Raw genomic sequence first — 26,244 nt, 5'->3', positions numbered from 1 at the left:
CTAAAATTTGCAGGGTCCTCCATATCCCCACTCTTGAACAGAGGTATAATTTTACTCAATTTCATAAGATCTGGGAACACACCTTCAGCGATACATTTATTAAAAATGTTAGCCAAAATTGGGGCGATTTTATTAATAATAGAAAGAACAAATTTAACTGACATTCCCCACAAGTCTTCAGTTTTCTTCATATTTAAGGACTTAAATGTTTTTATAATAGTTAATATATTAATATATCTGAATTTAAATTCCTTATCGGTTGAAGGTGCGTTCTCCTTCATCAGGGTTTCAGCTAATGTAGCTGAAGAATCTAGGTTGCAAGTAGTCTCTAAAGGAATGTTCGTAAAAAACTCTTCAAAGACTCTCGCCACCTCGTCATTTGATGTTATTATGTCATTGCCTACCTTTAAAGATAAATTAGTCTCGCGTGTTCGATTCTTCCCCGTTTCGTTATTAATAATATTCCAAATGGCCTTAGATTTGTTAGCCGAGTCTTTAATCTTGTTATTAATAAAAATTGTCTTCGCACAGTGACAGACACATTTGTACATTTTGCTATATTTCTTCACATAAGATTGAATGTCAGGGCGGAGTATGAATGTTTTCATCTCATACAGATCATATAATGTCGCCCTGCTTTTGCGAATACCATCTGTAGCCCAGTCACAAAATTTAATTTTATTGTCTATCAAAACTTCCTTCGTTTCAAAATTACTCTCAAACTCATCAGCTATTATCTTAAATAAGTTAGTATACATCTCATTAGAATTGCAATCTACTTTAACCTTCGGAAGTTTTTCGTCTAGTTTCTTCAAGTAATTGTCAATTTTCTTTGTAGTAATCGGTCTGCATCTCACCTTAGTTTTATTTGTCTTGTCAGTGTTTACTAAGGTAATGGTCTGCCCACTGTGGTCCGACCTCAGACAATTTATCACACTACTGTCTTTAAACTCACAGTTACAGAATATACAATACAATACAATACAATATAACTTTATTGAACAAAACACACAACATACATTAAATTACAAAAGGAGTAAGCACAATAGGCGGCCTTATCGCTAAAAGCGATCTCTTCCAGGCAACCTTTGGGTGAATGAGAGACTTATTGAGTAGAAGAGGAAGGTGTACACGTATTGCATTTAAATACTAGTGATATTTTTTATGTTTTAATAATAAATACTTAGATACATACATACAAATATAATAGATACTTATATATATACATACATACCATATACTTATATAAAGATTTATACGTAGGTAGGTACTATTAAATGATGGACAGATAATATTCCTTTACTTGTCTTTTGAAAGCAAAAGCTGATTTTGCACAACGGATTTCCAATGGCAGTGAGTTCCACAGCCGTATGGCGGTTACTGTGAAGGAGTTGCCATAAAACTCAGAGGTGTGCGTTGGAAGCTCCAACAAAAGCCTTTGTGAGGATCTCATCGGCCTGTTGTCTGCGTGAAGTTTAAAAACGAAGCGCTCTTTAAGGTACGCCGGTGTTGAGGGATTGAACAGCACAGAGTAGAGTAAGGAGAGAATATGAGCATTCCGGCGAAGGCGGATTGGGAGCCACTTGAGCTTAGTGCGGTATTCGGATATGTGATCAAATTTGCGTAAACCAAATATGAAACGTATGCAAAAGTTTTGAAGGCGCTCAAGCTTATTAAGTTGCTCCTCTGTGATATCTGAATAGCAGGCGTCAGCGTAGTCGAGGATCGGAAGTAGAAGAGTTTGTGCAAGCGAGATTTTGGTAGCGGTAGGCAGAAAATTACGCAGTCTTCTCAAACTGGCGGATGATGCGAAAATTTTCCGACTGACTTCACCGATCTGTGGCGCCCAAGTCAGATTACTGTCGATAAAGATGCCTATGTAGACAAGTGGCCGACGTGGATGTAATTCTAGTTGGTTCCAGAAAGACATTAAAAAGATTAAATGATTTAAAAAGTAACAGTAATTTCGACCTATTAGGAGAGTCACCTAATAGGTCAACATTAAAGTCACCACACACTATTACTTCCCTTTTACTATTGGAAGCTAACCTTAGAACATCCTCCATGACAGTCTCAAAGGTAATGAAATCACCAGTAGGTGGCCTGTAGGTACATACTATTATATACTTGTTTAGCTCTGCACATGAAATTTCTATATGGTGTTTAACAGAAAGAGCAACTATGTCCTTTCGTTCTTTACATTTAAAATTAAATACAATGTCAAAGAAGGGCAGCAACATATTTAAGGCCGACATCGACATTAGCTTAAAGTTCCTTCTCTGCAACTCAGCGTAAGAGCTTATGGCGGAACCAACATCTACAAAGTCTAGTTTAATATCGGGAAAGTTTTACCGAACAAACTCTACCTCCGTGTCCATATTTCTAGGTTACCCATAACACCCATCCAGTTCGAGTATGCAAATGCATGTCGCGTGTTCTCGGATGTCGTGGATTTTATTGTCACCCCCACATTTCGGGGCAACGACCCCGGGCGGCATGCGAGAAAATTACAGACAACTAGATAATGCTAATGCATCCTAGGAATGCCGACAACGAATTAAATAAAGCTATCGGGTGAGACTTCAGTGCGTCTGTCGGATGGCTGATTAGAGAACCATCGAAAATAAACTAAGTGACCAACTGTACAATACGCTCACGAGCAATGAAAAAGTTCCAGTCAGAAAAGCTCCAAATTACTCCTAAACGGACAAGACTAGCTTAATGACGCCGTCTGCAATATAACCATCAAATTAATTAAAACGTAAATATTGTGCTCAAATTTTAATAAAATGTTAGTATCGGCATTTTGTAACTTTTTCATTGCTCGTGAGTGTAGGCAGGTAGTTGTTGTGCAGATGAGAACGTGCATTGGCAGCGGTGTCGCTGAGATCACCCGCCTTGTACTACCTACATTTGACATTGTTCTGTGAGGTTTAACTTAGGATTTAGGAACATATTTTTTATTTGAAATTACTTAATACTTTTATCTAACAGGATTGGCACGATTAGAAAGTGACGAGACGATTAGAAATGAGATTATTAAGCGATTAAAAACCTCCCGTGTCTATGAGAACGTGCATTGGCGCTGAAACAAATTGGAACTAGTCAGAAGTCAGGTGCCAACATTGAATAACGACTTCAGCAACGCAGCAATTTTCCGACAAAAACAATCGGGACATAAAAATCGAAAGTGCCGAACGTAGACAAACATCAACCAAACTCGAGCGTACTTTCAACTGCGTTGGATATAGAAATGCTATTTATAGTACATCGCTGTCTCCTACTGCCTACGAACACGCGATCAAATCGAATAATGTAAGGATTATACTTTACCGTCTCAGGGCAATAAGTAAATGATACGGAAGGGGGATTTGTTGGATCAATGCTCGGTATTTCAGGAAGATAACCTGTAAATCGCGTGACGACGCTACTGAAGGAAATTAATGGCACGGACAATTTGTCTTATGAGGAGAATATGTTAAATCGATGAAGAATTTATGGTGGAGACTTATACCGTTGGCATGATTAACATAATCTATAAAAGAAAATTATAACACAATAGCATATCGAAGTAAACAATCAGCAATTAAATAAGCTTATAAATACTAACCATCCAACAACAACAGATACTATTAAACATTGTTCTAATCGTCATAATGAAGACCATTAAACTAATCTGCAAGATTTTATCTAGCATCTAATGACTCTGCACACCCAATTGAATACGACAATTAAATTAAACATATCGCAAATGCAGTACTACGATCTCAGATACAAGATAACTACTATTTTATATTGAGAAATTATAGATTAAATTACAGTCAAAAACAGGGAAAAACATTTTGTAACAGTTCTAAATTAAGATAGCATAAGGAATTGTTTAGAGAACTAAAATTTCGAAAGTCAAACAGATCAAAGAGTACACAAAAACCTTAGTTCTGATGCAAGGGATTGAAACGTAATCAAACTCCAGCGGGCAGCCGCACTTACCGACTCAGTGAACTCATAAACACGAGCGAACACCGATTTAACACTTGTTCAAGATATCGAGAATGAATCAGATCATATAGAAGTAAAAGAAGATGATCCCAATTACATCATCGAAAAAAGCGTCCGTGGTGACCCCGTTGGAATTCTGGAGAATTGTAATTTATACTCTTGTAAACCAGTGCAATTGCAAGGCGACAAGAAAAATTAATCGGCGATTAAACATATTTACAGTGCTGCTTCTTCTTCTTCTTCTTCCTTGCCTTATCCTTATTTAGGGTCGGCTTTGTTGGTCATGTCACGCCATTTTACCCTATCCTCTGTCATATCCTCATTCACTCCACACTCTCTCATATTTTCTTTCACGCAATCAAGCCACGTCTTTCTTGGTCTTCCTCTCTTGCGCCTTCCTTCGGGTCTCATTTCCAACACTTTCTTTGTCACATAATCATCTTCTCTTCTCATGACATGCCCAAACCAAGAAAGACGATGGCTTTTCATCTTGCTGCTGAAGTATAAATTTAAAGAGAAATGAAAACAAAGATCCCAAATCCATTTAGGCACCAAAAATAATCTAGCACATGGAATGACAAAAAGTGATCTTGTCTCTTACCTTGCAACAGTTGTATCGTGAGCTGATACTCCGCCAGCTTCTCATCAACATATCCCTCCTGCGACTGGTTGGCGATGATCTCAGCGGTGGAGGGCCCGCGCTCCTCCTCCTCCTCGCAGAGCGGCGGGCGCGGCGGCGGCGGTGGCTCCAGCGGCACGCCGGCGTAGTCGTACTCCCGCACGCCCTCGTATGGGGACGAGTAGTAGTACTCCGGGGACTGCCCCAGCGTCGGGGACATGGGGTACGGGGATATCGAGAAGTGAGAACTCGGGGTGGGAGAGTGCGGCCGGAAGCCGGGCGAGTGTAAAGGACGGAACGGCCTCGGGGACGGGTGCATGGGCGGTGGGGACATGATGGCGTTCGGGTGTCTAGGCCCGGAGATAAGCGGGGGCGGGCTTGGCGCCCAGGGGGACGGGGGGCGGTAGTGTAGCGGGGATGGCGGGCCCGGGTAGCGCGCGCGCCCGCGCCCCGGCGGCTGGGACATCTCGCGAGTTGAAGCGTGTCAACCCGGTGTCACGCAGCCATGAGCATCGCTGCAACAAACAGATACATACGTCAATGCTGTGCTGGTAGATGCTGGAAGAAGACTGAATTCGTGATAAATGTTCATGTTATGAAATAAATGAAAATGGAATTGGAAACATCTAAAACACTGGATAGAGGTAACATCCGTAGAACCCATACGTTGCGCACGCACTTGTGATGATGTGTGATGTTTAAGTTATTTTAAGAGTTGTGTATCGTTACAAAAGCTCTTATATCTACCTACAACGTATCGTTAAGATAAAAATAATCATGGAAGGGCTTGTTCAGAAGTGGGCGTTGGTAATAGAATAGAATAGTGATGGGTTTATAATATCTGATTTATATAGGAATCTATTAGCTCATTAGTAATTTCAAGTCTCCAAGTCTTGACATAAAATTCTCTTCTGGTAAACCCGTAGGTACTTTGTGGGTGGACTCTAATGATTATCATGATTACATTTCAGAATAACAAGATACAAGTGAACTAAACTATGGTTAAAGAACACAAAGTTTCATGTCTTATGTCAAAGTGTGTCAGAAAGTCAGAACAAGGGCCTTGACTCATTTGCCAAAATATGTATATTCGTTCGTAAAGTGAAAATAGCGGAGCATCTGCTTCTTGTTTATCATTCCGTCAAAAAATCTCAAACAGTTTTATTTATATTGGTTTTAATATGTATATTGATGTATATACAAGTAATTCACATAAACGAAAAATTTTAAATTTTCTAGTTGTCAAGAAAATACTTTCATAAATGATTTTCGTTTTGAAATAATAAATTTCCAATAAATGAACGAAGGTTTTCAGCAGGGCCGTTCTTACAAGCATAAGGTAGGTGAAACAATATGCTTAAAAGCGAAATCTAGCTATTTAGATTTAGCAGACCCAAATAACTGATTAGCCTTGAAGCCCAAACGGCTGCTACTGCTGCTGCAGTGTATAATATTTTGAAAGAGATAACTGTTGAATTAATAACGTTGGATAATTGCCAATGTCAGGCTGATGTAGTAAAAAAAGATTCTCAGTTCATGTCAACGCTTCCACTGAAACTTTCAGTCATAGAAATGACCCGTGCACCGGCCGGCAAATGTCCTACATTCACCACTACACTCTGAGAATAATTGATGAGCTTTTAAGACGTCAATTAGTTCGGTAAAGCGCTCGAAAAGTGAACCAAGAAGCTAATTAAACACTGATTTCCAAATGCATCCTCCAACCCTAATAGTACAGATATGTAACTCTTATACCATCTAATACAGTCAAAATACGTAAAGATTAGCTCGGGTCATTAATGCTAGAGTAAAACTAATTCAGAGAAAGCGTATCTTCTACAATACACGGACTGTGTCTATTTTCTGTCCATCACCTGTCAGTCCCTACATCAAACTGACCAGATTGGCTAGTTGGCGTGACACGGTTACTTCTTCCGAGTAAAATTATTCTTGAGCCTAATACACATGTAAATTACATAAGTTCATGGCAGGATTGGAGGGCAGCCAGGGCAATATACAGTGAAACTATAAAGTCCTGAAATTAAATGAGGGCACTGCTATCTTTCATGTAGCAACCCTATATAGCGAAACATAACAGACTTTGATACTTGAAATTTTGCCTGTTAACTTCCTACCTATTTATGTATTTTAAAAACAACTTACCATCCACAAAAAAGCTCTTATACAAGCTAGAAGGTGTTAATATGAAGGCTAATAGTGAAACCAATAAATATTTATTTAGATAACGTTATTACAACTGTATAAAAAAACTGGATCTGTTGACGAAGGGCACACATAGTAAAGACATCAATTTCTCTTTTTGGACGGCCAGTTCTGTTTCTTCCAGGAGTTAGAAATATTCCATATTTTGCCCTCTTTGGCACGCTGGTCCGATAAAACTATAAAATAAAAAAATCTTTTTGAGTTACATAATGCCCCCCAAATTCACACAATGTGAATTTAGTAAGTTAACAAACATATATCTTCAAGTATCAAAATGTTAAGGTTTGACTCAACTGAAACCAGATGAAACCTACAATCAGTGGTATGTAAACAATGTTCGACTTGGGCTCTAAACCTAGGTTTATCGATAAATGAAGCGTTGGTACTAATAAAAAATGAGTTATTACAATTTGTACAATGCTACATACCCGTCATAGACGCTGTACGAGCGTAAACATCCTCCAAATTCGACAAAATGTGTCCAGCTTCATGTTCCGCTAAACATTGTATTAAAACTCGATAAATAACTTCACTAGCTTGACTACGAATATTTTTCTTCATCTTCCTAATTGCAACCAAGCGTAAATTGTTGCTTTTATCTAGATTATCCTTATAATTAATAAGAAAATTCAAAAAAACAGCCAACCACCTATTGACATAAACAATTGTTATGACTTTTATGTTTCTTTTCTAATGGTGCCAGGCTCCTGAAAGTTTCAGTTCCTCAAACATTAATTTCAGGACTTTATAGTTTCACTGTACATCACTTACTCGAAGTTTTGAAAGAAATACTTTGTTGTCTGTATGTTGACTGAAAACTCAACTGAAGATGATTTCTAAGGGTCGTTGACTATCCGAGAATTTCTGGATGAATTTAATAGCGTATACTGAATTTGCTTGTTACGTGTAACGTATGCTAATAACAATGGTGTTACGCAATTAATGGCCGCCCACGATGTTGGCGTCGCCTTTATTATAGAACTTTAAGAGCTTTCGTACCTACAAGATAAAATATGTAAGTAAAAAATAGATTCAATGGTACACACGATTTCATCTCGACAATTGTGATTTCTAAGAGATGAACTCCAATATCCAGTCTCCGTAGTATGATTTGGAAGAAATAAAATATATTGGTGTCGCAAATCATTTGATATAACATTTCATAAATTTTTATTTAAGACGCTCATCATTGTAGCAGTCTTCAGCCTAACATCCATCACATCACATAGACTGTCTTAAGTCAATTTTACATAAATATGTGTAGAGGCATGCCAATAGCCATAACATAAATATTTTAAAATATTACGTGGGCGTCGCGTAGGAATCAAATTAGTAGCGTTCAAGATGAACTTATCAACTGAAATAGATTCGTTGCAGACAGACACATCAACAGTGATGTTTTACAAGAAATCAATTGAACTATGTCATGGAAAAGTGACCTCATCTATCAGCTGTTACAATACGTATACGGGTGTCCCGTAAATAGTGGTCCAAGGGAAAGGGCATGACTTCAATATGAACTACTTTTGTCCTATGAGTTATCAAATTCGCAAAAGAAAAATTCGATGTGGATACAAAATATTGAACAAATAACACGTATATTTGTTACTTAATCACTATGAAAGTTTAAGCCTGGATGAGAAATTACAACATTGATAGAACATTTTACACATGCATAGGTACCTATGAGACAAGACAAGACAATATTTCACACCATTTCATAGACAATATAGATAAACTTGAGATCACCGAACCATGAACTCGCCAAAACTTAAAAGCATTCATGATCGATCAGAATATTTGGCCGGTAGTTTTTGCATCTAAATCTGTCGATTGTATCACGGGTTGCAGCGGTGTTGCTTCTAATATTAGATTTTTGTTTTCAGTCTAGAAAACTCCAGCGCTTCAGATACGACCTGTGTCTAGATTACAAAAAAAAGTAGTTTGCGTGACGTGGATAGGGAATAAACTGAAAGTTACTAAAAATTTCAAACAATTGGTTATCCCTGTCAAAGCAGGATACAGTATACTTTTTCTTGTTATCGTGTCGGTGACAACACAATATAGCTAGACTAAGGTTTATCAACACGTCGATGAAAGGATTATCGAGTCTGATTACTGATTAGCGTAAGTCGCTGACTGTACAGAGTGCTCCCAACGTGATGTCACATTTTCGATTTCAATATCAGACAAAGCACTTGGGTTCTATTAAATTAGGGTTTTGTAAGCTTCACTGATAACTATTAATTAGTTCCATAAATGTGAAATTGATGAGCAAGTACAACATTACATCACAACATTTTTGTCAGGTATGATATCGTGTATCTTATGTTCCATTTTTATTGAAACGGAAATCAGAAGCCATAGCTACCTAGTTCATGTCGCGGTATCGTTTTATTTTATCGTTTATTCGCTTTGATTCCTGAAGTTTTACAACCGTACCGATTTCCTTTGCAAATGAAATTCTATCAACCACGGTTCTAACGTAATCTAATAGCAAACGTAAACTTTAAGATTTATGAAGAAATTCTTAGAATTTATCCTGCACTATAATACTTATATGTATAGCTTACAATCGTATAGATATTTCAATACAACCAATCAACGTTTTATTTTTTAAACACTAACTAAATGCGTGTCTATTTGAATTTGGCTAAGGCTCGGTTTTAGTGCTTGCTGAACCATACTCAATGTAACTCAGATATTTTTTAAACTAAATTGTTGTAGAGCTTATACGTATAAAAAGAATATTCTGAAGTTATAAACTTATATGCAGGTTCAACATTCAAATTCGTTTTATTACAAAAACGCATACCATTATTTTAAACTAGCAAGAATAAAGAAGAATGGCCACAGTCACACACACAGGCACACATCAGACCGCAATTCTTGACCTTCCTCAATCAGCCACTACAGGCCACCGTCTTGCCGTCAACCACCGGACTGGACGGCGTCCCACGCTACGTTTGCTTGTCCATGTTTTTTAGAGCTTTGTCGGACACTTAGCTTTCCAATGAATAACTGCATTGCTGATGCCATGCTCCATAGAAGAAGCTAGTATACCTCTTTCCATAGCACTTTGAACAAGTCCAATGGTCAGTGTTCATGTTTCAAAAAAAAGTAAACAATCGTTATCGTCAGGATACACTGGTGGAAGGCATTTGTCTACAAACTTTGAGGAATGGACCAAATCCTTATATAAATGGTAAAGGTTCCTAAAAGCAGCCCAACCAAATTGCAAAATACAAATTGATAGCATAATACCACCATTGCCATCATCAGTATCATCATCACCATCACCCACGACTGTGAATGTGTCTTGGATCCAATATGATGCAATATTTTGCATGATGATGTAAGTAGGCGTAGGGTGGAGGAAAATGGTCCAAGCTTAGGAAGACAGTTTATATGGAGATTATATGGGGATATACAAAGTTCCACTCGAGAGACCCAGGTGAAGGTACTAACACCCCCACAGAGAATAGAATTTATTCGTATGGAGGAAATCATTGGGAAGATTGGACACATTGTTTTTCTTATGCAAAGTCTAAATCAACTATTTAAATTATCAACATCATTTCATAGTTTTTCAAGGTACGAGTATCACTGTGGTTTAACGGATAAAATAGCAAAACTTCATTCAGGTATCTGCCTAAGCACAAAACTTTGAGTGACCTTTAGTTAGAACTATTTTTGACTGACCTTAGCTACAGTTTACGATGTAATGTTTTATTGTTTCCTCCAACTATGCTTCTGGTAACATTCATCATTTCTTTGTGTTTATTTATTCAAACGGACTATAAGAATGTAAATATAAATCAAAGAAGGTATATTTTTGAAACTATATTATGTGATTATTTAATATCTACAACTAGATAGGCTCTCTTCAGTTCTTAACTCCTTATCAATTATTGAAATAGAGGAGAAAAGGGTCTGCCTATTGCTGGACCAGTATGAATCAATAATAAAGTAGAGCTTGCCAAAATAAAAATAACACATGTTATAAATCATATTTCCATTCACTATTTAGAATCAAGAACCTTAATAATTTTCTAAAATCCTATTCTCATTCATTTTCATTTACATACTTTTTCAGCGGAAAATCTGTTTCCCCGAAACAAATCCAAAGATTACGAAATAAACATTGTGATTAATCATGCTTGATTCGTAGGAGTATTTCAAAGTGACACTAAACTGCTGAACTCTTTAAAATATCATACGAAAAGATTAATTAACGCATCAATCCTGTAACAATTTTTCATGGAAAATTACTAAACGAGAAACTTTTTGTGGCAATACTCCTGGATTTTAATCCAAGGTTGGAAATATCAATATAAAGGAAAAATTATGGATTAAAATCAGTAAGCAGATCAGTCCAGTTGCCCAGCGTCCAACAGCCGGCATAACCTCTTCTCTTAGCGCAATGCGGTAAGCTCATTGAAAATGTCCGACCGGAAAGTTTTCGATAACTCAAAAAACAAACGCATCTGCATTATTTCTGCATCATACATCGTCATATAAGTAGTCATAAAGCTTCAAACTTTTAAAGCGGAACCGGTAGAGTATGGGGGTTGTAGCCGGTAACATCAAGGTGAAATTTCACAACTTTTCACGGACGTCACACTGAAAATCACACGACAACCATCCTGGAATAACAAGCGGACATATTGTAACTCAATACTCGCTTCCAGCACGTGCTTGGTCCACTCGGCCTCCGCATTACCGAGGCGCCGAGCAAGCGGCAAATCCGAAAATTTTAATACAAAACGCAACTTTACCGTAAGTTCCGAAAACGCTTTTGGTACACCACACACTTTTCACTGAACCACGTTTTTTAGGAATTCACTAGATTTTTCACCGTTTTTTTAGTATCCTAGTTTGGATGTTTTCGAAGTTCCGATTGCCGTTTATGGTGTGCTCTTACCAAGTCGTGAGCGTTCGAAAATTGCGCGGTTTGCGATGCTTTTAGGAAATTCCTGTCGGCAGCCGGCGTTGAACTGAGGCGGCGTCGGGCGCCCTCGGCCACGCTCGGCTCGTCACTCCACCTTTAAATTTAGAATTTGGCTCTCTCCCGGGTTTTATATAGAAGTGAGTACATCGCGTATAAACCGTATCCGAGATGCGGTCTCCGCCTGTTTATATATAGGAATTACGGCTTTTTATTGAGATGTTTGGAAGGATTGGAATATGCTCGTTTTGGGTCAGTTCGGACACGAACATCTAGCTTTTCTAGGAGTTTCTAGAGCTGTAAATGAGGGTATTTATCTATCTACCTCATACCAAGAAACACCTGTTGATATAGACGTCCCGCAAGTTCTCATTTTTGAAAATCAGAATTACGATATGTAGTTTGTAATTAGAAAATCGGTAACGTCTCCGCATAAGCGGATTTCCGAATAGTATTAGACCTTCTGAAAGTTTTCTCTTTAAATAAGGTTATCAACTAAATCAATTTGTTAGAAAAAATGGTTACGAAAGTAATGCCGACCTTAAGAGCCTATAGAGCCTACCCTTTAGAACGCCTATAACTCATTGATGACTTGATGAGTGATAATGATGAGCATACCAGTCCTGGACTGACAACCAGATAGGTGGCCGGTGATGGCGGGATAAGGAAGGCCGAGGATAGAGTGTTGTGGCGCTGCTTGGTAGAGCCCTATGTCCACTGTCCAGTAGTCCAGCAAGCGACCCGCTTTTCTAAACTACATACGTGATATACACTCACGGGCAATGAAAAGGTTACACTGATTAAAACACCAAATTACTCCTAAATGGAAAAGGCTAGCTTAATGACTTCTTCTGCCACTTCTGCAACATTGAAGTACATTTAATAGAGCATCATGATACTACCAACTAAAAACGGTAATATTTTATTCAAATTTTAAATGAAATGTTTGCAAAAATTGGGGTTGTTTGGTGATGGAATTTAGGGAGTGGAACTTTTTCATTGTCCGTGAGTGTATTTATAGATTTCATAGTAACCTGTAGCTCTCGGCAACTCAGTCATTCCATACCATACCCCATGTCCAGCAGTGGACGAATACGGGCTGATGTTGATGTAGAACACCGCTGCATTGGGCGGACATCCGGAGCCGAAGCAGAGATTCCGCCGCGGACTGTCGGACTCCATAACGGGCGCTCGACCAATGCAGTACGGCAAAGAACTAAAGAACATCGTGAGTAGGTACATCTTCAGTAATTTGCACACGTAGGCGCTTACTACCTTATACCTACTAGTAAAATTTTATGTCCGACCGAAGGTTCGGTTTCGACAAATTTTGGTTCATTATAGATCCGTAGCAACAAAGCATAGTTTGTGCGTTTTCATCCAAAGCAAATATTCTTTGTCCTTACATTAGTAAGGCAGAATTATGCATAAAATGCACCAAGTTACAGTATTTTACGGAATTCTATGCTTGACCACGTGAGTTTCGGTTTCATTTATAGTTTTCAGGAAAATAATATTATTGATGGAAGCGTCCGTAGTCAAGCTGGCTTCAGTGATCGTTACTGATCACTGAGGTTAAGCAACAACTGGCACGGTCAGCCATAGGATGGGTGACCGATATCAAGTGGTTCTTTTCTGGATGCTTCCGTGCTTCGGACGGCACGTTAAGCCGTGGGTCCCGGTTGCTGCTTCGGCAGCAGTCGTTAAGGGTCTGCAAGGGGGAATCGAGGGTTGGCATTGTCATAGAATTATGTAGTAAACGATGCTCTACAACCTTGAAAAAAATCACACAGGTAGCCGAAGAGTCTAGCTAGGTGCTGAATGATTCGAATTCAAGTAAATGATTATGGATAACTGTAAATAAAATTCAGAATATGACGAATAACCAGAAAATCACACTCCCGTATTGTAACAACTGTGTCGTAATTATTAAGAAATTTCATATGATTTTTATCATATTATAAAGTTAAAGGCTTGGACTAGGCGCTAAATACCTTGTTTTTTAATAAACACACACTTATTTTGTGTAAATTAATCCCAAACTTGAGCAATTTTTTTCCCTCAAATCTTCATACAAATATCTATGGCGGCTTTCTGTGTTATAAAATCATAAACACAAGTGACGTTTGACTCAGTTGGCCGCTGGCCTCCAAAGAAGGGTCACGTCGGTTTAGGCAGCACTGACAGCTCGCGATCTTATCGTGTACAGATACAAAATCACTGCACATTGGTTGTCATTGCACTTTTTCAACTTTTATGACACCAACATAATTTGATTTGAAATTGAGGAAGCATAATTCTTCCAGTATATTCAATACATTAAATTAAATTAGATAGTGTGCAATATTCTCGTGACATTACAGTCTCGTAAAGGTCTGATGAGGAGCAGGAATATAGCGAATGGATCTAAGTGATGACAATACGCACGAACATTAGGTTAGGGATCAAAAATACAGTCTCTTGGTGCTGGTTGAGGTATGGTCTCGTGAGGATCTGATGAGGGCATAACACGGTGGTGGCTCAATTTTATTTCAAAGATGTTAATAGCTAAAAGCATCGAGTTTAGGCTATTAAGTATGTTTTTCAGAGAGAGAGAAAGAGATTTTATTTTTCCTCTGGATGTGTTAGTGTTAGGTTTACTGGGTTTACTTAGTTCATTCTGTTAATGGCATGAAGTTGTTATGTGTTCATAAGTAATAATTATTTATTAACAAAATGCTGTTGGTTCTCCATGAAAATGTAAAAATAAAAATAAAATAAATAACAATAAATTAGTAACGTAAAATTGTCAATGACGGAATTTCTTCTATAGACAGTAGCCACAAAAAAAACAAACGATAGATGGCGTGATTTGAAGATAAAGATACATTTATTCGACACATAGACAGCAACAACAAAAAAAATACAGATTTAAAGAAAAGAAACACATACTTATACAAAACAACAAAGAAAAAAAAGGATACACATCAAAATAACTGGAAAAAATATAAGCCCCAATTTACTTGTGTGGGACAGGGAGTACCATAATATTTTTTTTAGGGTACTCCCCATCTATGCGAAATATCAGCTTGATATCTTTACCCGTTTCTGAGAAAAAGGGCGGTGACAGACAGTCAGTCAGACAGACGGACAACAAAGAGATCCTATAACGGTTGCTTTTTTTCTTTTGACGTTCGAAACCCTAAAGTTAAGTAAAAATATTATGCTGCTACCAAAAAATGTACTTACAGGTATTGAAAAAGCGGTATATAGTACTAAACAAAAGCCGTTTAGGCTACAGGAGGGAACAAACAAACATACATACATACAATCAAAAAACATTACCCTCCTTCTTGGGCAGTCGGGTAAAAAGGAGTAAGATAGGGGGTCATTCTGAACTTTTGCTCTACGAGTTTTGGAAATTAACAAAAAAAAACCTTTTTCATAGAAACTTTGTTGGACATGTGACTTTTTACCATGGAAAACGAATATTTTTTTTCGCGAATTTGCAAATCTCGTAGAACAAAAGTTGTTCAGAATGACCCCTTGAGTCATCCCCTTTTGGTTTAGTATAGCCCTTTTGCGACACTATGTTTTTACTTTGCTTTGTCGTCGGGGTTCAGTTGGCTGGAGGATGCCCGAAACTTATTATCTACACTTTAATACTTGTAGTTACCTTTCTACAAGTAAATACCACATTTGTTTGAGAAAGCTAATCGGGTTCCGAGTATAGAGTAAAGTGGCACCCCTATTAATTTCTACTCTTTCCTGGTGCCTACCAGTGTAAGTAAGAATTATACTTACTTACCCTAAAATCACCCAAAATGTACTTGAACATAATTGTCAATAAAGTTGGCGAGTAAAAGTTTATTGACCCACTGTGCAAACTTACATGCGTGTCACTGCGTGTGCTGTGTGAAGAGCATTGAAAACCCAAAATTGGCGCGGCACGTCACCCTGTACGGGCCCTTAAGCCTAGTCATAGGCATTCGGGCAGCTTGAAAACATCTGTCAGTTGGGTTACCCACTCAGCACTCGACAACTTCAGTGAATTGTAGGTACTCATCCAAAAACGGCGATACGGCTCGCGACCTATCTCCTGATTACAAACGTACAGCGAAAAGCGGGTGACTCGCTATGACTGGAATTTGCCTGCAAGCTTATGCTTTTAAAGGTTTGTTTTAGTGCTCATAAGAACCTTCTCCTGACGAGTCGCCCTGTCAGTTGCGCGACGTAACTCACGTAACGCCTAATAAATAGTAACCATATTGCAATGAATTCTGACACTAGAATCTAAAAACGAGTGGTTGAGAATCGGCTTGCAGGAATCCAGGTCCAGTCTTTCTTAAAATAAATGATGTAACTGGAAATAGGGCCTCGATTTACGTATAGATAATGGAGTAAACTTGCAGATTCACATGAAACCACCACCACTACTTACCATATAAGGTAATTTTCCCTTTGTTCCCATCGAGTCACACATCAAACCTGTCACACTGTATACAGTTGGGAATTCTTCATGAAAAGTGTGCCATCTAGTCACAGTGTTACTCGATGGGAGTGTTACTCGTTGGGAATGATTTATTTCTGAATTCCAAACCAGCCGCTGTAACTGGATGGGAACATAAACTAGAAAATTCCCAACTGTTCTCCCGTTACTCGTTAAGATTTGTTCAGTGATGATGATGCCTAACCAGTGATAGGTACTGTGACTTATACAGTGTGTTGTTTTTCGGACCCGATGGGGGTTTTTTCTCGATGATATTACTCGTAGAAACCCTTCAAGTTTGTCGGGTCCGAAAAACAACACACTGTATAAGTATTTATTATTACGATTTTTTTTTATTTTCGTTTCTTGAAAAAGTATGAAAATAGAAATAATTATTCCGAACAATCAAATAAGTTTTATTAAACTAGTTAACAATAAAATTATAAAATCAAAACCGAATTGTAAAATCCAATCATTTTTTTTCTATTAATGATAGATAGATACTGGGTGGGTAGTACAGCAGTATCCACAAAATAATAGAGAAAATGAAAACTTTCATTTCCCAAATTTTGCGTGGAGGTGACTTTATGTCAGTTTGATATTTACTTATCGACTCATATCTGCTCTGCTTCACCATGAAGAAATAATTAGGTACTTCCGAAGTATCTACCTCAGATTAATGATGATCTGGCGCTTACACCGCGGGCGCGCCTCGGACATAGACGGAAGATGCAGATGATCTCAAAATAATGGCGAAAATTATTGGGACCAACACCGATCTAGTACTTACGTACTTATTTATTTATTTTATTCGGAAAACTTAAACTAGTTAAAACTTAATACACTCACGGGCAATGAAAAGGTTCCACTGAGAAAAGCACCAAATTACTCGTAAACGAAAAAGGCTAGCTTAATGACGCCTTTTGCAACATTGAAGTACATTTTACAGACCATCAGGATATTACCAACAAATAACGGTAATGGTTTGTTAAAATTTTAAATTAGATGTTTGAAAAAATTGGGGTCGTTTGGTGGTGGAATTTTGTGAGTGGAACTATTTCATAGCCCGTGAGTGTATTACTAATTTGCATAACAGCCATGTAGTAGTTATAGTTATCGCATATGGTGGAATTCAGATCCATTGGACTCTTGTATTGGCTCAAAAGACTTCATGAGGTTTCACTAGCGCCATCTACCTTAATCTCTTATTCCCTCCATCCAAAGGTTGTCTGGCAGAGATCGCTTTTAGTGATAAGACCGCCTTTTGTACCCTAATTAGGTTCGTCATCTTTAGCCTATAGCAGTCCACTGCTGGACGTAGGCCTCTCCCAAAGCACGCCACTGGATGTGATCTTTAGCTTTCCGCATCCAAATTAAGTTACAACTTGTATATTTTATTATTCTTTTGGGGTGTACAAATAAAGTGTATTTTATTCTATAATCGGTTTTTGTCTATGGTGGAAAATTCTTCGTTGAAAATCCCAACAAGTTACTGTGACTTGTTGGGAATTTTTATTTTCATAGTCCCAACTAGTTACAGTGTTACAGTTGTATGTGACACGTTGGGAATGAAGGAAAAGGGTGTTTCAACGAGTAACAGAGTGTGGACTGATGGGAATTTTGAACATAAAATTCCCAACGAGTAACAGTGTGACTGGTTGAGGTGTGACTGGCTGGGAACAAAGGTAATTTTCCTGATGACCCATTGCAGTGATTTCGTCTTTTTCATCTCAGTGAAGAAGATAAGTGTTTTCTGTAAATTAATTGGTCCATATAAAACATTGTGGATGATAATTTTCATTAAGTGCATTAACCTGCAGAAAGGAGGATGTTTAGTTTCAGCTTATGATAGGGTTATAGGTATGTGTAATTGTGTATGTATATTACATAATACTTATATACTCAACAGATTACCTACAGCTACATGTATATAGAATGTTGCATAGTCCACCCACTCGAAAGAAATTACAAAAGTAGTGTTGTGTTGTGATTATTTTGAAATTAAAATATTTTCCCGCCATTTTTTACATTGATACCTTTGCTAAACTTTGCTTTGGTTAAGCTTATATTATTTGTAACTTAGTTCGTATTACTTATATGCATTTTCTATTATGTAGGTAGGTAACTAGGTATATGATGTCTAATTGTCTAGGCAGGAGAGCCTTCCAAATTGCAGAACCAAATCCACATTCACATGAATTTTAAAATACTAACCGTTTATCCAAGTGATTTAATATTAGCGAACCTTGTTCATTTTAATTAATCCGATCACCAGACCAGATTATCTAAAAACATTTCTATATTATACAATATAAGCTCATTCATGATTCAATAACGAATAGGATTTTTATAATTTTTATTAAATAAACAACAATCAAAACAATAACGTCAATAACATAAAAACATCATAAAAAAAAAACTTTTCAACTTTTTTTGTGTTGGTGTTGCCAGTTGTTCGCCATACTTGCCATATTATTATTTTAAAACAGTCACTTTACAAAAGAGGATGGGCAAAAATATATGGGAGCTGGGACCACCCTCTTGAACGGACAACTGTGACAACAAAGCTGTCAAAGCAAAAGTTATTCCTATTGACAAGACCTATCCAACGACATTAGTCTTACTGCTATTGGAGGGTGGTCCAGCCTCCAATAGCAGTAAGATGAACAGACGAGTATCGGAACTTATAAGTTAAATATCTCTGAACGGACAACTGTGACAACAAAGCTGTCAAAGCAAAAGTTATTCCTATTGACAAGACCTATCCAACGACATTAGTCTTACTGCTATTGGAGGGTGGTCCAGCCTCCAATAGCAGTAAGATGAACTGACGAGTATCGGAACTTATAAGTCAAATATCTCTGAACGGACAACTGTGACAACAAAGCTGTCAAAGCAAAAGTTATTTCTATTGACAAGACCTATCCAACGATGTTAGTCTTAATGCTATTGGAGGGTGGTCCAGCCTCCAATAGCAGTAAGATGAACTGACGAGTATCGGTACTTATAAGTCAAATATCTCTGAACGGACAACTGTGACAACAAACCTGTCATAGCAAAAGTTATTCCTATTGACAAGACCTATCCAACGATGTAAGTCTTAATGCTATTGGAGGGTGGTCCCAATCTGCCCATTGTCATTTGACATTGGTACGGTACTCATGGTAGAACAGTCGGGTGCTTCTCACGCCAGAGTTGCGGGTTCGAAGCCCGGTGCTGATATGTACTAATGAGTTATTTATAATGTACCTACATCATCGCTTGTACGGTTAAGGAACACATTGTGAGGACACCTGCAAGTATCCATTCGAGAAGGTCAGGTGCCGAATGTTCACATTTACGGCCCTTAGTACTTTATATCTCGTTTTGAGTCTTAGACCCGGGCCTACCTGGTCTACGCGTTACGGGAAATCACTAATATCGTAATCAGAGAATCATTGCAAAAGGGATGTTTTTTCTCGGAAATCTCAGAATAATAACATAGATACAATGTTAACAGAGTAGTAAAATTTGTAGATGTCAAAAACTCAGAACAAAATAAATACGGACGGAGTCAAATCAAAACATTTGATTTGATTTTTAATTTGTATTTTGTTTGATTTCCTATCTTCAAAATATCCAAACATCTTTATCTATTTCTAAAACTATAAAATATATTTGCACAATGTTATAAACTATAAAGTTAAAGTCTGGTGTCTGTGTTTGTGTAACAACCGTGAACTAGGTTTTTGAGTTCACCGCTATCAGCACCAATCAGTGAAGATGTTCAACCCAGATTTGAGCGATTATCAGCTAACTTCCATTATAACTGAGTGTTGCGGCGGCGAGGCCGTTGTGTATTCTGCCGTGTACAAGCCGAACGGGCAGGATGTGGCTGTTAAACGATACTTTGTCGACAAAACTAAAGAGAAAGAGCATGCTAACCTTATACAGGTAAAATTTTCCTATGTTTACATTAGTGTTGGGAAGTCAATCAAGCTAGAGAAGAGGCTATCTATGCCTCCTGTCCTACTGCAATTAACATACTGTAATTAAGTGTACTTTGTCAAATTATTTTAATAAGTAATTTCCTTTATTTCCAGCAAGAAATCCTGACAACCAAAGAGTTACAGCATCCCAATATCCTGCCATACCTGACCTCCTTCGTCCACGGGCGAGACCTGTATGTAGTGTCCCCTCTCATGAGCCTGGGTTCCTGCCGTGATGTCCTTGACCAGTACTTCCCTGAAGGCCTGCCGGAGCTGGCCTGCGCCATCATCCTCAGAGATGTGTTACAGGCATTGCAGTATCTGCATAAACAGCTTTACATACACAGGTATAATTTCTACTGAGTAAAGAAACTACAGGTGTAAAAGATAATAAAATTGTATTTATTTTGGTTTCTTGGTAGCCACACATAAAGATTTCATTTATTTTTATGAAGATATCAGAAGCTAAGCTATGGCAAATCAAATATGTGATCAAATAAGTACTTATTTTATATGTAGAAACTCCCATCGTTGAATGGCCTTTAATTATTTCCAGTACCTACATACATCTCTTTTCATCACAAACATTTCTACTTCTCTTCAGGGGTATCCGAGCAAGCCATGTGCTTCTTGGCTCAGACGGGTCAGTCCAAGTATCTGGTCTCCGCAGTGCAGCTTCGCTACTGGCCCGAGGACGGAGACAGAGGCAGCTGCACAGCCTCCCGCCGCCGCGAGCTGACCACAGCCACCTCATCTGGCTCAGCCCTGAACTGTTGCAACAGGTAATTCTTTTTTTTTTTCTAAATGATAGCTATTTACTGAAGTCGGCCATAAGGGACTTATTCAGTTTTACCCTAACTGTGAAGGAGGCGCCGATAGGCGCCTTCACCCAGAGGTAATTGATATTTGAGGAATATCTTATATGCCAAAACTAATTGGGAAAGTTGTACATGCTAAAACCTAGTTATATGGTATCCTATGGAACCCACTGATATGTTTTATCATTCATACATTGTCACTACACTTTACTACCAACCAGCTGCCCTATTGACAGCACAAAAGTTTGTTTCTTTTGGTATCATAGAAACAGAGAGGCAATACAATCGCAATATCTTACTTAGATCCTAAAAATACCAAAATGAATTTACTTTTGCGCTGTGAATAGGGCAGCAGCACATTATTAAAGTCCAGTAATGCAACCTTGTTGTCCACAGAACCTGAAAGGCTACGATGCGTGTTCAGACATATACTCGGTGGGGGTGCTGGCCTGTGAGCTCGCTAACGGAGCTGTGCCCTTCGCAGATGTGCCTAGCACACTCATGTTCACTGAAAAGGTATACACCTTATATTACCCTTTTTATGCTTGTTTGTTCAGTTATTATTTATAATTCTTTAATATAATTTAATATAAACTGGGTCTCTATTTTTTTAAAACTATTTTATTCTTAAAATCTTGTTTTCAAGGTGCGTGGAAGCCGCCCACAGCTTCTAGACAAGAGGACGATGCCTGCACTCTCAAATACTGGTATGTTTATGAACCTTTGGAAAAAAGAGGATTAATAAGTTACGGCAGCTTTAAAATTATGCTTTTCATGCATGCATATGCATTTCTGTCAAAGGGCGTTGATCCAAAATATAAGTTTTATTTATAGTGGTACCAATAGTTGTCTTACGCTAATCGTCCATTACAGAGGAGTACTTGGGCGACAGCGGCGGTGACAGCGCGGAGGGCGCGCGGCGCGGACTGTACGCCGCGCGGACACTCGGCGCCGCCTTCCACCAGCTCACGGAGCTGTGTCTGCAGCGGTCAGTACACTCATCATCATCATCACCAGCTACTGTAGCCACTAGCTGGCGCGGACTGTACGCCGCGCGGACACTCGGCGCCGCCTTCCACCAGCTCACGGAGCTGTGTCTGCAGCGGTCAGTACCCTCATCATCACCAGCTACTGTAGCCACTAGCTGGCGCGGACTGTACGCCGCGCGGACACTCGGCGCCGCCTTCCACCAGCTCACGGAGCTGTGTCTGCAGCGGTCAGTACACTCATCATCACCAGCTACTGTAGCCACTAGCTGGCGCGGACTGTACGCCGCGCGGACACTCGGCGCCGCCTTCCACCAGCTCACGGAGCTGTGTCTGCAGCGGTCAGTACACTCATCATCACCAGCTACTGTAGCCACTAGCTGGCGCGGACTGTACGCCGCGCGGACACTCGGCGCCGCCTTCCACCAGCTCACGGAGCTGTGTCTGCAGCGGTCAGTACACTCATCATCACCAGCTACTGTAGCCACTAGCTGGCGCGGACTGTACGCCGCGCGGACACTCGGCGCCGCCTTCCACCAGCTCACGGAGCTGTGTCTGCAGCGGTCAGTACACTCATCATCATCATCACCAGCTACTGTAGCCACTAGCTGGCGCGGACTGTACGCCGCGCGGACACTCGGCGCCGCCTTCCACCAGCTCACGGAGCTGTGTCTGCAGCGGTCAGTACACTCATCATCATCATCACCAGCTACTGTAGCCACTAGCTGGCGCGGACTGTACGCCGCGCGGACACTCGGCGCCGCCTTCCACCAGCTCACGGAGCTGTGTCTGCAGCGGTCAGTACACTCATCATCACCAGCTACTGTAGCCACTAGCTGGCGCGGACTGTACGCCGCGCGGACACTCGGCACCGCCTTCCACCAGCTCACGGAGCTGTGTCTGCAGCGGTCAGTACACTCATCATCATCATCACCAGCTACTGTAGCCACTAGCTGGCGCGGACTGTACGCCGCGCGGACACTCGGCGCCGCCTTCCACCAGCTCACGGAGCTGTGTCTGCAGCGGTCAGTACACTCATCATCACCAGCTACTGTAGCCACTAGCTGGGGCGGACTGTACGCCGCGCGGACACTCGGCGCCGCCTTCCACCAGCTCACGGAGCTGTGTCTGCAGCGGTCAGTACACTCATCATCACCAGCTACTGTAGCCACTAGCTGGCGCGGACTGTACGCCGCGCGGACACTCGGCGCCGCCTTCCACCAGCTCACGGAGCTGTGTCTGCAGCGGTCAGTACACTCATCATCACCAGCTACTGTAGCCACTAGCTGGCGCGGACTGTACGCCGCGCGGACACTCGGCACCGCCTTCCACCAGCTCACGGAGCTGTGTCTGCAGCGGTCAGTACACTCATCATCATCATCACCAGCTACTGTAGCCACTAGCTGGCGCGGACTGTACGCCGCGCGGACACTCGGCGCCGCCTTCCACCAGCTCACGGAGCTGTGTCTGCAGCGGTCAGTACACTCATCATCACCAGCTACTGTAGCCACTAGCTGGCGCGGACTGTACGCCGCGCGGACACTCGGCGCCGCCTTCCACCAGCTCACGGAGCTGTGTCTGCAGCGGTCAGTACACTCGTCATCATCAGCTACTGGCTGCAATGAGCGGACTGCACACTCATCGTCATCTGGCTAGACCAGGGGCTCCTAACCAGCGGTCCGAAGGAGCTTAAATATAGGGGAAAATGCTGCCAGCTATTCTTAGCGAAAACACTTGGGAAATGCTTTTTTACTATCTGTTACTTTGTTTACTATATATGTATATTTAAACAATATCTTCGTTTTGGCCAGGTTTTAGCTTTTTTAACCGACTTCAAAAAAAGGAGGAGGTTCTCAATTCGTCGGGATCTTTTTTTTTTTTTTTATATTTTTTTTTATGTATGTTCACCGATTACTTCGCCGTTTATGGACCGATTTTGAAAATTCTTTTTTTGTTGTATTGGGTTGAGCTCCCAGGTGGTCCCATTTTTTTTTCAGAATTTTATCTCACCCCCAAGGGTGGGTAAAGGGGTAAAAACAGGGTATGAATTTCCATTTTGGGCACATATTAACCGATTCTAATGAAATTAAGAATGTAAATATAGTTCTTATAACAAAAAAATATGATGGTGACCTTGAGCTGATCTGATGATGGAAACGGAAGGCAGTCAGGGGAACTCCTCAACGGTATATAGCAACTACTTCGTGTTTAGGCTTGAATGATTCGTATTGATTAGTAGGACTTTTTGGTATCATTTGCACCTTACTTTTGATTGAAAAATATTGCAAATAAACTAAAAACTATAAAATAAAATAATAATTAAAAAAATTAAAAAACCGACTTCAAAAAACCACTAAAATGTAAGAAATAATTTAAGGTTTACACAAATTCTACTCGTATGTGACAGTACAAATATACCTAAGCAGGAACTGTTCTTTTTTGAAGTTGGTGCCATATTTCTTCAGATTACTTTGTCACCGCACCAACATCAAAAGAGAACAGTTCCTGCTTAGGTATATTTGTACTGTCACATACGAGTAGAATTTGTGTAAACCTTAAATTATTTCTTACATTTTAGTGGTTTTTTTATAATGACAACAGATTAAATAAAGGACAATCCCAAGGAGCGCCACAACACACTGACATCTCATCAGCCTTCGTCATCCACTACCGGCTACTGATTTTGAGTAAAATATTATCCTTATCAATATTCCAGAGAGCCTGAAAAGCGTCCATCAGCGACGCAGCTACTGAACCACGCCTTCTTCAAGCAGATCAGAAAGACTGACTTCTTGCCGAGCCTCATTGGACGAGTCAAACCCATCAAGCCAAGACCTGGTTAGTTTATTTACACTGGTTGAAATTTTCATGTTGCAACATTCTATCGAGTGTAGATGTGTATATGTACAAGATTATGACAATACAGTTCATGCAAGCCAATAGGAGCCTGCCACATTTTCAGAGTAACAGTTATGTATACTGTACGGTGCCGGTGTGCCATTGAAACAACACCCTGCATATAACGAAAGAAAAAGGTGTTACTAATTCCCACCTATATCTTCACACCAAACCATTGAGATTGAGACGTCAATGAAGTTTCAAAGAACTTCCGTATTTTAAAAGCTATCTGTATGTTCTTTTCAGATGACATGTCGGCGCTACTTCTAGAAGAGAAACTATCAGAAATGGACATCGAGAAGACGACCGAATGGGACTTCTAGCCGATGATATGGTAACACACAGATAAATAACCATATAAATAGGCACAAACACTGCCAGGCCGAGGCAGAGTGAACTCCACTAGCTTGTGTTACTGGTAATTTTGCAATAATAGATTAAAATGTTGATCATTTTATCATCATAAACGTAGACAGTGAGATGGAATAGTATGGAAGACGGCAAGATTAGAAAAGCACACCAAAATTAAGGTAAAAGAACTATTAGTACCTCTGCGAGCATATCTTGAAATAATCGAATTTTAGGATTTATGTAAATGAATTGGTTGCCATATTAGATTACGAATTGGACAGCACAGTTCTGCTCACTATTTTAATTTCATGAGCTGTGTTAATTTGCATTTGTATGAGAGCCAAAGTTCTAGATACTGAATATTATGATTTAACGTTTCGGGTAGTAAACAATTAAAATATATTATGCTTACGGTATAAATAAAGACTATTAATAATTATAATGTTAGAATTTACTATATAATTGGTATATTTATATATAAATGGAGACGCTGGACGTCTTAGTAATTTTAATATCAGAAGCAAGATTCTGCGCTACCTTTTTCCCCTTATAAATTCGTGTCTTAATAACTATGGGAACATGACAATAACAATAAAATTATACAAACAGAAAGAAAACAAACTTACTAGTGTTATGAATAATATAAAAAATAACTTATGTAACATGCCTTGCTGAAAATATAAGTGATGTCTCAGAAATATAACCTCGGATTAGATTTAAAGTACTTTTACATATTATATTAAAATTTATTATTATTTGTTTTAACTGTATGTTGACGCCACTGTGATTATAATATAATTTGTTGATATATAAAAAATCCGCATTATTATTTATTACTAACGTAAAAAATGCAAACGATAATCACGAATATTCACCACTGCACTCTTACCATGTACTTACTTAAGTATAAATAACACACCTATTCTATTCTATTCTATGTGGGGGTGTTAGTACCTGCACCTGGCT

General features: G+C 39.3%; 2 protein-coding genes across 2 annotated transcripts in view; one reads left to right on the top strand and one right to left on the bottom strand.

Annotated features, from left to right (window-relative positions):
- LOC105389538 (muscle-specific protein 300 kDa) overlaps nucleotides 1-11,870 on the bottom strand; it is a 142,786-nt gene extending 130,916 nt beyond the window's left edge. The window contains exons 1-2 of the mRNA XM_048624342.1: nucleotides 11,620-11,870; nucleotides 4,601-5,133 (exon numbers count right to left, since the gene is read on the bottom strand). Of these exons, the coding sequence (XP_048480299.1) occupies nucleotides 4,601-5,084 (484 nt within the window). The 5' untranslated portion in view covers nucleotides 5,085-5,133; nucleotides 11,620-11,870. The remainder of the gene's footprint in view (nucleotides 1-4,600; nucleotides 5,134-11,619) is intronic.
- A 7,913-nt stretch (nucleotides 11,871-19,783) lies between these two features.
- On the top strand, nucleotides 19,784-25,921 carry LOC119693986 (STE20-related kinase adapter protein alpha). Its single transcript, XM_048624658.1, has 8 exons — nucleotides 19,784-20,190; nucleotides 20,340-20,572; nucleotides 20,830-21,007; nucleotides 21,440-21,559; nucleotides 21,690-21,750; nucleotides 21,917-22,031; nucleotides 24,746-24,867; nucleotides 25,174-25,921. Exons 1-8 carry the CDS (start codon nucleotides 20,020-20,022, stop codon nucleotides 25,248-25,250), a joined length of 1,077 nt encoding a protein of 358 aa, XP_048480615.1. The 5' UTR covers nucleotides 19,784-20,019; the 3' UTR covers nucleotides 25,251-25,921.
- Nucleotides 25,922-26,244: the final 323 nt, after the last annotated feature.

The sequence above is a fragment of the Plutella xylostella genome, chromosome 12 (genome assembly GCF_932276165.1).
Source record: "Plutella xylostella chromosome 12, ilPluXylo3.1, whole genome shotgun sequence".
Taxonomy (NCBI): domain Eukaryota; kingdom Metazoa; phylum Arthropoda; class Insecta; order Lepidoptera; family Plutellidae; genus Plutella; species Plutella xylostella.
The sequence above is the reverse complement of the archived record's forward strand: the minus strand, read 5'-3'. Positions and strand labels throughout refer to the sequence as shown.

What these genes read in the sequence shown, in the direction of transcription:
- LOC119693986 (XM_048624658.1), top strand. Translation starts at nt 20,020, where the DNA reads ATGTTCAACCCAGATTTGAGCGATTATCAGCTAACTTCCATTATAACT. An exon ending in AGCATGCTAACCTTATACAG is followed by an intron (nt 20,191 to 20,339) that starts GTAAAATTTTCC and finishes CTTTATTTCCAG; the next exon opens with CAAGAAATCCTGACAACCAA. An exon ending in CACTCATGTTCACTGAAAAG is followed by an intron (nt 21,560 to 21,689) that starts GTATACACCTTA and finishes CTTGTTTTCAAG; the next exon opens with GTGCGTGGAAGCCGCCCACA.